At 44.7% G+C, this 12,820-nt stretch overlaps 1 protein-coding gene across 4 annotated transcripts in view; it reads left to right on the top strand.

Moving 5' to 3' along the window:
* ZNF462 (zinc finger protein 462) overlaps window positions 1–12,820 on the top strand; it is a 170,876-nt gene that overhangs the window by 153,584 nt on the left and 4,472 nt on the right. For all 4 annotated transcript variants that reach the window (XM_054986705.1, XM_054986703.1, XM_054986704.1 and 1 more), the window contains 3 exons: window positions 5,384–5,607; window positions 7,002–7,134; window positions 12,513–12,627. In XM_054986705.1, coding sequence (XP_054842680.1) covers window positions 5,384–5,607; window positions 7,002–7,134; window positions 12,513–12,627 — 472 coding nt within the window. The remainder of the gene's footprint in view (window positions 1–5,383; window positions 5,608–7,001; window positions 7,135–12,512; window positions 12,628–12,820) is intronic.

The raw sequence follows: 12,820 nt of genomic DNA, 5'->3' as shown, positions 1-12,820 counted from the left end.
AAATGGAGGACAGAATACTGATGTAAACCCCTTTGAATCCCCATTCAGGAGATAGGCAAGGTATACATGAAATAAAAAAATTTACTGACCCCCCCCATATTAACAACAACAACAACAACAACATTCGATTTATGTATCGCCCTTCAGGACAACTTAATGCCCACTCAGAGCGGTTTACAAAGTATGCCATTATTATCCCCACAACAAAACACCCTGTGAGGTGGGTGGGGCTGAGAGAGCTCCAGAGAACTGTGACTAGCCCAAGGTCACCCAGCTGTCTTCAAGTGGAAGAGTGGGGAATCAAACCCGGCTCCCCAGATTAGACTCCCACACTCTTAACCACTACACCAAACTAGGGGTATGTGTTGGATCCTTCTAGGAAGTCCTCCACTTTTAAACAAACATACCAGTTTGGATTGCCCTTTCCACCCATGTTGTGTTGATCGATGAGCAACACAGCAGATTCCCTACATACACACATTCCTTAGTTCTATAATGTTCCTCTTCAAGAGTTCTTAAACCCTTCCATCACATTTGTTTTGATTTGTTCATAATTGACTCTAGGAAAAGTCTAACGGTTGGTCTTCTTGTCCTTCTTTTGTTTTTCTTTGCTGTATATTCTTTGGTAAGAGATTTTTCCCATCGCTTTGGATGGTTGCGTAGAATGAAGAGTGCAAGAAACTCAACTCTGATCTAACTAGATAGCAGAGATATGATCTTAGATGGGTGTTAATCGGAACAGAACGCACATCCAAAGCTTTCATTAAAGCACAGTTAAGACATTTTGGTCAAGATCAACAGGAGTCGGGGGTTATTTACAGAGTAGGGGGTTGTTTTAGGTGGAGAAATGGGCTCAGTTAAAATGAAGGAATGTGTTTCTCATTAAAAGAGTTATAGGCTACAGGATGTAATCAGTCTGCTTCAGAAAGCCCTGAGTTGCTGATTTCAGATTGTCAACTTGCACACCGTTGTAAGTGTGGTTTTTAACTTCCCTTATATAGGCACAGAGGGAGCAGTGATTCTATAGACTTTATAAGGCTTTAAGGAGAAAATTTTTAAAACCAGAAACCGGTTATTGCATAGACACAGTAGAAGCAAGGAATAGCTTCTGGCTTGTAAATTGAGCTTTGGTTTCCTAAAAGCTTGACCTATTGAACTTCTTTGGCACACCCATCCTCAGAGTTATGGAAATGCAAATCTAGTGCTTTCTGCCCTTTAATTTAGTAGAGATAATGCAATTAGTTGTTACTGTCTTCTGATAAGCTACACCCATCCAGCTTTTGAAAAAATGCCCTGACATTTTCTCAGTGCTGAATGCAGTTTATCAAGTACAGACCGCCTAAGGGCTTTCATTTTTCCTTCCTCTAAATATTGCTACTGTTTTACATCGCTCAAATGATTTAAAGGTCTTTTTAGTGTACTGGATATTTCCCTCCTGGAAAACCAAAGTAATGAAAACAAAAGAAACTCCTCTTTTTGGAAGGATGATTTATGCGTGATCATCCCAATCAAAACTTTCCTCATTATCATATATACTTATAATTATTTATTTGCCACTGAAATCCATTTAGCTTTTGTTTTGTTCCCCCCCCACACACACACACAAAATCCCCAAAACTTTCAGGAGCAATTCCTAGGTAAATATATAAAAAGAAATATCATAGACTGTGATTTGGAGGTGATACAGAAATAGTGCGCCCTGACCTGGATAGCCCAGGTGAGCCTGATCTTGTCAGATCTCAGAAGCTAAGCAAGGTCGACCTTGGCTAGTAATTGTATGAGAGACCTCCAATGAAGACGGGGGGCTGCGGAGGCAGGCAATGACAAACCCTCTGATAGTTTCTTGCCATGAAAACCCCACCAGGGATCGCGATAAGTCAACTCTGACCTGAGGGCACCACACATAATCAACGCCAAAGAACTCTTCTTTAAAGTTTTCTAACTCTTGGTTGTTGTGGATTTTCCGGGCTGTATAGCCGTGGTCTTGGCATTGTAGTTCCTGACGTTTCGCCAGCAGCTGCTGGCGAAACGTCAGGAACTACAATGCCAAGACCACGGCTATACAGCCCGGAAAATCCACAACAACCATAGTTCTCTGGCCGTGAAAGCCTTCGACAATTTTTTAACTCTTGATGGCTGATGCCATATGTTCTGATTTTGATTCATGTCAGGCATACTGTAGGCTATTGCTACACTTTGTATAGTGGAGCTAGCACATGCCCTTCCCCTCTGCCATGCATACAATATGCAATGCCCAGGAAGCCCTCTTTCCAGGATCCCCGAACGTTCTGCTTCGCCAGGCACCTTTGGAATGTTATGACGAGGTGGTGAGTGCCCGAGAAGGCAACCCTGTTGCAACCGTGGAAAACGTTTTCATTTGAAAGAGGGTAGCCAATAACAACGGCCCAACAAACTTATAATGCTCCCACCCACTGTTTGAAAAGCTTGGCAGGTACCAGGGGAAGTAGTGGCAGCTGGCACAGTGCCCATGGGTGACATGTTGGGAGATGGACTTAACAAGCACCCGGGATTTCCCCCCTAAGTTTCTGCCTTGACTAATGAGGTTTGTTTTAAAAGCATCCCTTGGCGATAATTCTACCATCCCAGATGTTAATTTCTTTTTCAAAAAACACCCTCAATATGATCAAAGTCACTGTATGAATTAGACTTCAAGCAAGCATGGGTGGACTTTGGTTTAAGAACCTAAAACACAGGCTTTCAATTTTTCTTTATTGCAAAGGGAACCAGAATTTACATGGCCTTTAAAAGTTAAAGAAAGAAATTTTAAAATTTTGGTTGGCAGAGTTTTAAATTTTTAAAGAATGTTAACTGTGTTGTTGCATGGTTATTTTTCAAAAATTTTATGATGGATTGGTTATATTGTTGTTCTCCCACTTGGGTGCCCGTTTTCTGGAAGAAAGGTGGGCCTGTACAGGTTTCAAATTAATAAATGAAATGCTTCAGATTTGATGAAAAGTAACAAAATCTGAGTTCCCTTAGGCAAAAAGATGCTCTCGCTGTTTGGCTCTAGATGTTCTGCCATGGTGGGAGTTTGCTAAAATGTGGAAAAATTCAAGGATTTCTTTAAATCTCAGGGCACTTCCAGCAGGTTTTGGTATGTGTTGAGGTGGTGATTGGCTGCCACGGCTTCCTGGAATATGCTTGTCCCAAAACAAAAGAACAGGATAAGTAGGATGTTTAATGCACAGTAGAAACATTCCAAAAATCTCATAGCTCTTCTTCCAGCTTTGAAAATTTATCCAGTCAGGATTGGTAAAACAGCCTTTTTGCCAATGAAGTTAAAGATTGGAAACCAACCAGTCAGAGACTAACCCTGCTTCATCTTCGTTCTTCTGTGCCTCCACACATGGGACTGCGCAGGCGCAGGCCAGCCGCCGGCAAGAAGAGACTCTAATGGACTTAGAAGGCTGTAACTCTATTTAGGATTGCACTGTAAACATTCTAATGTGTTGGCCAATCAAGTGGACTAAGGAACGCTGCAGGAGCATTTCACACACACTTCAAGCTGCTGGACAGGAAAAAGGAAATGCCTCCAAACACAACTCCGGATCCGCCGGAGATGTTGTAGGGGGAGACCGAGAATTACCTGGGCTGGTTCGATTTGGACTGTTCACCCGACGAGTACTGCAAGAGAGCTGGTGCATGCTCGCTGGGTCAACATGCATGCTCTGGTCACCCTGGACTGGTATTCCACATGGAAGCCATGGCCCTCCCGCCACCCTTTCATTCGGAACTCTCTGGTTTAATGGCCCCAGTCAGAATGGGGGAATGGCAGGTAGTCACTTGTCCAGACCCCCACTGTCACAGGTGAACAGAAGAAACCCACGGTGGCCGCCCCCCTCCAAGGGTCACCCAGGGATGGAGGGTTCCCCCAGCGGGTGAGAAGAAAGATAGGGAGGGGTCGTTGTTCAACCCAGACTTTATTGAACTGCCAACAGTGAAGAAGATGTCCAGCCATGTGTTGCCAAATTTCCTTGGCCGGGATGGAAGTTGCGCCATTTTGTGCAGCAGTTGGAGCCACAAGAGCCATTCCTCATGCTGCCTTCTCAGGAGTGGAGTTGAGTCATTGGTTACCTGGGGCTCGGATGGCAGCCGGGAAGGATCACCGGGGGCTGGAACGGCCATGCTCTTTGGTCTCCCTGATGGGTTACGACGTTTCTGAAAGGGAAACAGACATGTGTGACGAGGGGCCAGGCCTCGTGCAAGCCCTGACCAGGTCTCTCACGTCCTAGGAAGGTGTCCATGACTGCGGACAGTGGCAGAGGCTCCAATGTCACAGGTACTGCAGGCAACCAGATTACCACTCTTGCCCCGCTACTGTGTGCACTCTCTCCTGCCTTGTGCTTTAAGTCCCCATGGCAGAGGGCTCTCAGGCAGAACTCCTGTTCCTCCTTGACATGTCCGCAGTGCGCATACAAGTAGTTGTACGTTAAGTACTAGAAAATTTACTTTTTAACAACACCTACCCCTCCCATCTCTCCTGCAAACTGGTTTTTAAACGCTCCCCTTTTTGTAATTTGAGGAAAAACAGGGCAGCAGCCGGAGCAGAAATGGAAATTTCCCAGTGGCATAGGTATACCCACACTTAATCTTGAAGTGCACGTATTGGAGGCTTTGTAGGTCATGACCTTCATCCAAAAACAGAGGCAGAAAAGTACAGGGATACAGAAAGTTCAGAATCAGATTTGCCCCCAAATTGCACAATATAAAATACATAGCAAACCCTTAGCTCTTATTTACCACGGGTTATACTGGCATGTTTAGATAAATAAACTGTTAATAATCTGGTTATAAATTGTGCATGGAGGAGTCAGTAAAGGAGGAATTCTGCACATTTTGAGGAAGAGAAAAAAAATCCCGCGTCAGACAGGAGGGCTGCAGGCTTGTGTGCTTCCGCTGAATATTTTACTAAGTTTACTCAGAAGTTCCGCCGAGCTGTTTCTGGAGGTTGGATATTGAAGTCTTTCAAAATCCTTTCTTAGCCCATTGGAAGGTGGCATCAAAATCTGCTAAATAGATGCTCATGATAGCCCACCTCTCTTGTCCCTCCCCTCACCCGCACCCACTTTGGCAAAGCGGGAGGAGATCTTAATCGGATTTGAATGTGATGTTTGTGTTTTTATCTGTCCTCTGTCTTCCAGACTGAGTGGAGTATAAATCTAAACTATTGAGAACAACTGTGTCCTACTTTACGTGGTGTGACAGTGGTTACAAAGCCCTCTTTGTTCCAAAAGTACTTTTGGAGTGTATATTGGGAAATCAATAGCTGGGCAGAAGAGATCAAGTGACCTTATGTGCCCAACACCACAAGATCTTCTTAATTAATGCAACTTTCCCACTGTGTTTTTTCTCCACCCAACAGAAGAACGAGTGGTTCCCATAGAAGTGTGCCGTTCCAAGCTGTCCAAATATTTGCAGGGAATTGTTTTCCGCTGTGACAAGTGTACCTTCACCTGTTCCAGTGACGAGAGCTTACAGCAGCACATAGAGAAGCACAATGAGCTAAGACCTTACAAATGCCAACTCTGCTATTACGAGACCAAGCACACAGAAGAGCTGGATGCTCATCTTCGAGATGAGCATAAGGTAAGTCCATGCTCGCTGTGCCCACCGGGGCACGTTCCCCATTCTGAAGTTCCGCGTAGCTGCAGTAAGATGCTGGTTGGTCATTTCCTCCACATCTTAAATTAAATATTTCTTCATCCCTTCATTAGCAAGACATGACGTTTGCCATTAGCTTTCATGACTGTTACAAAATCATTAGGCAAATTAATAGAGGATTCATCTAGCAATGACTATAGGGAACTCCATGTGAAAAGGCATTGTACCTCTGAATGCAGCCAAAGGGTGCCTGCCTGCAGTTTCTCCATATTTTCCCCATTATGCAGAAGTGACCCAAATTTGCCGCTGAATTCCCCATCGAGTCCTCTCCCTGATCTTCCAGCTTAAGTGGCTATTCCTTCAATGGAAGAGTTAGAGGAAGGCTACTCAGGCTGGAGGAAGTTTCTCCCGTACAAGTTAGGAAGTCACCCACTGTTGCTGGTTAATTTTTCAATGTATTGATATATTGATTGTATGATACCACATGTTTCCTAAGCTGCTTTGAGAATCTTACTTGACAGAGGAGTGCTGGAAATAGCAGCAATGCTTAAAATTCCAGTTATGGCCACAGCACACCTTGGCAATTGTACATTCTTGTCTTCCATTGTGATTCTTCCCTCTTTCATAATTTGAGGTGTATTCGCTACCCTAGCCCAAGGTTCGTTGTGTTTTCTGTGCAATCGTTTTACCCAAGGGCAGGGATTTTTTTCAGCCAGAACGCGGTGGAACAGAGTTCCGGCACCTCTTGAAAATGGTCACATGGCTGGTGGCCCCACCCCCTGATCTCCAGACAGAGGGGAGTTTAGATTGCCCCCCCCCCACGCACGGTGCAGAGGACGATCTAAACTCCCCTCTGTCTGGAGATCAGGGGCACGGCCACCAGCCATGTGACCATTTTTGCTGAGGGTGATTTAAATTTTAAAAAACTCCTCCCCTTGTGCCAGCTGACCCAAAGTGATGTCATTGTGCGGTCCCAGAAGCATGCGTGCACTTTGTGTGTGTGCATGTGGTACCAGGGGCACCACCTCCCGCCAGGAGTTGCCACTTCTGCTGGCAACCCAGAGTTTCACCACCTCTTGTCCCAGAAAAAAAGCCCTGCCAAGGGTTTCCCAGAATATGGCTGGTGGCTTTTAGTAATGCCCACCTCCCAACATTTTTATGCTTTGGTGGCCTTGTGACCTTTCCCCCTCCTTAAAGAGAGGAAGCACTAGTAAAAATGCCCATTTGTCTTTGCTGTGCTCGATTTAGGAGACAGATCACTGTTATATCCATGTGAGAGAGACACTTTTGCAAAATTTGAGTCCCCTCGCCTGGCATATGGAGAACTTCAAATAAATCCAAATAAACAGAGTTGCTTTGTGCTGTTTTCTTCTCTAAAGGTGAGTCGCAACTTTGAGCTGGTTGGACGGGTTAACTTAGATCAGTTGGAACAAATGAAGGAAAAAGAGGAGAGTTCCAGCAGTGATGAGGAAGAAAAAGAAGAGGAGATGAGTCCCAAGACTGAAGAAAGAGGTCAGTATTTTTCTCCGGTTTCTGATGCCTGGCATAAAACCATACCTAGATTCTTCCTTCCTCCCCAAGAGCGACATTTTTAGCTCACCAGAATCCCCCATCAAAAATACGCAACGTATAAGTTTTGACTTTTAAAAAAAATGTCAAACCACTATGTCTCCAGAACTTTTAAATGGTCCTTGGAGGTTTATACAACTATCACATAATGACAAAACAAGTAGATTGGCTTTTGTCCTCACTTTTCATCTGTAACTAGCAATCTTGTGCACAGTTAGACTGGCCTAAGCAACTTCTGCATAGGATTGTTCTGTTAATCTCTTCACCTAATTCAGTGTCCCAGTTTATAGGAAGATGTAACATAAAGGTGGGTAAACCCCCATTCTTAATGTGAACTACGGAACAAAATTCCGTACGGAACGGCCGGTTCGTAGTCAACGAACTACACCTTCTGCGGGACTGCATTTTTCTGAATCAAACGCACTTTTCTTACAGTTTCATTGCCGGTTCGGACACTTTTGGCACCAAATACTCCCTCGCCCAGGCAACGGTGGCAGTCTTTAGCTTGCCCCCAATCTGAGGCCTCCAGGCTTGATTGGCAGCTGTCCCTGCCAACTAGAGAGCTCCCACTCTGGCCTATCCAGCCAGAAAAGGGGGGGAGGGTTAGAATCTCCAAGGCAACTGAGGAGATGGGCCTTCAGCAGCCATAGTAACACCAATCTCTTCCTTCCAAAACCATGTTAGGCAGGTTTTTCTGCCAACCAGAGTGCTCCTGTATTGTTCAATCTCTTGGCTTTTTCCATAAATAGGGGAAGCCGTGTGATTCCTGGTTTCAGTTTCTCTAGAGTGGGAGAGGGAGGAGAGCTTGGTGGCTGGCTGTGGTGTTGGGGTTGGGATTGGAACTTGAATCTTTGGCCTGCACTTCTGGCTGCTGGAAAAGGGGCTGAAAAGCCTCTTTTCTCTCGCTTTCTTGTTTTTCTTACTGACTGGGGCCTGAGGAGGTGTTTGGGAAAAGGGTGCTTTTTTCCTTTCTTCTCCCCTGCATCCTAGTTCCCCCCCCCCCCGAACCTCGAAGCAGTTCGGAAATTGGGTGAGTTCATTAAGTTCGTGTTCCATGGAAATTAACGAACTACAAACCGAGCGGTTCGGGGTTTTTTCGTTCCGTGCCCATCTCTAGTGTATATATTTCACCCCTTATGCCGAACTGTTTCAAACCCTCTCATGACCTAAACCCTCAGCATTTTTCTAGCACTAGTTGAAATCATTTCAGCAAGGTAGTAACAATTAGGAGAGGGATGTTCTTTAAATAAATTCTTCCTCACCTAGAAGTCAGTTACATCACTCCTTAGCTGTATCTGGAATACAATTAATAGGACACTGTTTCATTTAGACTTGTATATGGAAAAAAATCTCATGCTGCATACTGAGCAGAAAGCACTTCTGGAAACGGGAGGAAACAATCTAGATTACGGCTGGAAAGGGTGCCGTATTTTAGATTCTGCCTTGTGGGCTGGCCGTTCCCTTGGCTGAGCCTTTCTGTCTTAGTCTCAGTGTTCTTTCTCTCCTAAAGAGCCAGTAGCCTCCAAGGCCAGAAGATGTTGAAGCTGCAGGCGCAACCCGACACAGCGGTGGCTCCAAGTTCAGGTTTCATGCCGCTGCTTGGAGCGCTTGGTTGGCTCCGTCAACGGGAATCAAATTGAGGAGGTGCCATAGAGCAGTGGTAGAGCTTGGCATGCAAAAGGTCCCAGGTTCAATCCTCAGCATCTCCAACGAGAAGCATCTGTTTACAGGGGATGTGGAGAAACCTCTGCCCAAGGCCCTGGAGACCCACTGCCAGTCAGAAAAGACAGTACTGACCTTGGTAGACCAGTTGTCTGATTCAGTGTAAGCAGGGCTTTTTTCTGGGGAAAGAGGTGGTGGAACTCAGTGGGTTGCCCTTGGAGAAAATGGTCACATGGCTGGTGGCCCCGCCCCATGATCTCCAGACAGAGGGGAGTTTAGTTTGCCCTCCGCGCCAGTTGGCGCGGAGGGCAATCTCAACTCCCCTCTGTCTGGAGATCAGGGGGCGGGGCCACCAGCCATGTGACCATTTTCAAGAGGTTCCGGAACTCCATTCCACCGCGTTCCAGCTGAAAAAAATCCCTGAGTGTAAGACAGTTTCACATATTTATGCACTTGGATAAGGGCCTCACATCAGAAGTGCAAGGAGAAAACTCATTTAATAGATCGATGTTCACTGGGAATTGAGCATATAAATGTCATATACTTATTCTTTTGTAAGTCTGTGGTATGCATCTGTCCAGGCCCAGCTCTGTTTTCTTTCTAACATTTAGCATTATCTGACACTTTCTGAGCATTCAGATGGCTTTAATACTCCTTACAACAATCCTAGAAGGTCGGCCATAGCGTTGATGAGGGGCAGAGACTGTGAGAAGGATGGATTGCTTAGAGGGGCAGAGGACAGATCTGAATGAAGACACCTTGGTTTATAAATTTTTACCCACTAAGCTATACAGGTTCTCAGTTTCCACTGTTCATTATATATCCTTTGTCCAGAAGGTAGTTGTTGGTTTCATAACTTTTTTAAAAAAAAGCAGTTATCTTACCCAACTCAGAGGCGTGTTGCCTCTGAGCATAAATGGTGGTGGTGGAGAGTGCCGCCAAGTCATAGCTGACTTATGGCGACCCCTGGTGGGGATTTCATGGCAAGAGACTAACAGAGGCACTTTGCCATTGCCTGGTCTTTGTTGGAGATCACCCATTCAGTTACTAACCAAGGCTGACCCTGCTTAGCTTTTGAGATCTGACAAGATTGGGCTTGCCTGGGCTATCCAGGTCAGAGCCATTCTTAGCTAGCAGGGCTAAAAGCTATTGATAGACCTATTCTTCATGAACCACAGTTAACATATTTATCCCAAAAGATTTGACGACAAAGCTCCAGATTCAGGAGTGTGGGTGGAGGCAGGGACAAGCTGTGAACTTCTGCAGTTTGTGTAAAATATGTAAATGCAGTAAACGTATGCAAATGTTTGCACTCGATAGACTTAATTTTCAATAGCAGGGTTTCCAGCGCAGAACTGGAGACATTGCTTTGCCTTCTCCCCCAACCATGTCCTGTGGTAAATTTATTCTGTTTGAGGATACTTAAGCGGATAAAGATCAGCATTTTGTGAAAAGACGCTTTTAACATCAAGAGGACAAAAATCTCTATAAAGTAATGTACACGCCTTGATAGATAGTTTTAGCAATCAATGCATGAAGGAGGGGAATGCTTTGGGCAAATTGTGATGATATCTCTTCCCAAAGGAGGGGAGGTGGGGAGAAGGGCAGGCACTGTACGTGTGATTGTCAGTAGCTTAAGTTGGCTCATGAGCTGTGTACATTATAATAAAACGTGAAAATGAGGCAAGCCGAGATCAGCAGTAAATGAAGCAAAATCCCCATTTCTTTCATTATGTACTTTGAGAGGACTCAGGGAAGGCAGAAGCATTGGCATTCTGTTGTTTTCTTGTTCAAGATAATCCTCACTAAAGAATTAATGCTTGGAGCAGATGGCGCCTTCTCATTTTCAGTGAAAAGAATCAAGCGAGATAGTCCAAGCAATTATTTTTAATGGCCTGTGTGGTGATCATCTTAATTTTGTGAGGGGAAAAAAGTTTCATCTTTTGTTTGGTGACCTGTGCCCTCGTTCACACAGCGGCCCGTGCATGGAATGTCCACTATGCATTCAAGGTGTTGTGTGTGCCTGCAGTTATGCGGACTGGGAAAGATCCGGCACTTCTAAGTCCCACTGCTTTCAATAGGAGAGGTTTAAGCACATAATTAGCTCAGTGGGACAAAGAGACTCTTAAACTTTAGCTGGATCATGCCCCACTCTTGACTGGCAGAGCATGCTCAGATTAAGAAAACACTTTGTTGAGCTCTACCACACATGCGTCTAGTTGGAGTTCTTGTGTCCAGGAAAGCGGTGGCTGCAGTCCATATAGAATAAAAACTCATGGCCAAACTCCCATTTATTTCAATAGGATTGGATTGCAGTCTAAAATTCCAGTGCTACCAGCAAATAGTTCTCCCTTTTCAACCTGTGTTTTTGACCTATACATTCACACCATATGGAATTCTTTCCCTCTTTTTTAATAAGTCTACATTTAATAAGCCCCGCGGCACAGAGTGATAAGGTGCAGTACTGCAGACCAAGCTCTGCTCACAACCCGAGTTCGATCCCGGCAGAAGCCAGGTTCAGGTAGCAGGCTCAAGGTTGACTCAGCCTTCCATCCTTCCGAGGTCGGTAAAATGAGTACCCAGTTTCCTGGGGGTGAAGGGTAGATGACTGGGGAAGGCAATGGCAAACCACCCCGTTTACAGTCTGCCAAGAAAACGTCATGATGCGACGTCCCCCCATGGGTCAGTAATGACTTGGTGCTTGCACAGGGGACTACCTTTACCTTTTACATCTGCAGTAAAAACCAGGTGAGTCAAGCAATTGACTTTCATCTGATGTTTGGGTTCGGTCTGGGTGGTGCGAGTGGCAGAGGGAATTTTTGTCTGGGGATCCTGATGGCTATAAGCAGCCCTGAGACTGGTCAAACAATGTCAGTGTGAAAAGAACAGGAGGTGCACATTCCTCAAGTTCATGCGCATGACAATTTTGTGTGAAACAGATCTTTTGTACGTGCACACACACACTCTCTTCCCTGCAAACTCGAGAGATGAGAAGCATTTATTTCACACAAGACCAAGTTACCGAGGTTCCAGAACTTAGCGTTTCATGTTAGCATGCATTCATTTTTAGGTCCGAAGCTGTTGTTTGAATGCTGAGAATTTTTGTGATGGAGACCTCGAACCCTATCAAATATCCAGAGGGGGAGAGGGTTCTGCGGCAATGAAGAATATATTCTTGGATCCAGAAGTGCCTTTCAAGACTAATAAGAAAAAAGATAATTTAGAACAAGAATAGACATTAAAAAAAGAAAAATGTAGACATAAGGTTAACGACTGACTGATTTACATTTTGATATGGGACAAGGAATTGCTAAGAGTATGCACGAGGCAAACGTGAAATATTTCTCAGTTTCTGTTAGATAAAAACTGGGCACTTTGTGTGTGTCTAAATGGGAGCTGCTAAACATGACACTTCCTCAATGAATCTAGATTTGCGTATAGGTTAATGATCACATTTAATGTATCGGTATTAACTAATTAAGTTTTATACTGGAAATTCCCTCTCTTTTATTAAAGAGGAATTGTTTGTTTACACTCCAGAGGATTTCAGAGGACTTCAGAGGATTTCAGAGGACATTTTCGACTTTTTAAGAAAGAAATATGAGGATTCTTGGTGAAGGCTTTGGTGATAGGCTTTGTTTTCCTTTGTTTTCCTGCAGAGTCCATGAGATTCTCCGAGAATGGACCTCCAGAAAAACGTTTCCCGTGTGAATTTTGTGGTCGATCTTTCGCAGAAGGTTCTGAATGGGAGAGGCACGTACTGAGGCATGGCATGTAAGTAGGTCTAAGAACAGATTTTCTGTAAAGGCAGAGATTCCTCCCACACCTACCCAATCCATTGTGTATACAATGACGGAAAGAATACTGAGTCCCTTCCAACGTGGAAAAACTTGGCATTTGGTTTAAGCTTTATCATGGAGTCTCAGCTGCAGCTTAAAGTGCCACCTCTGGCCATTTGATATTTATT

Source organism: Eublepharis macularius, chromosome 8, assembly GCF_028583425.1.
Source record: "Eublepharis macularius isolate TG4126 chromosome 8, MPM_Emac_v1.0, whole genome shotgun sequence".
In the NCBI taxonomy this organism is placed as follows: domain Eukaryota; kingdom Metazoa; phylum Chordata; class Lepidosauria; order Squamata; family Eublepharidae; genus Eublepharis; species Eublepharis macularius.
The sequence above is the reverse complement of the archived record's forward strand: the minus strand, read 5'-3'. Positions and strand labels throughout refer to the sequence as shown.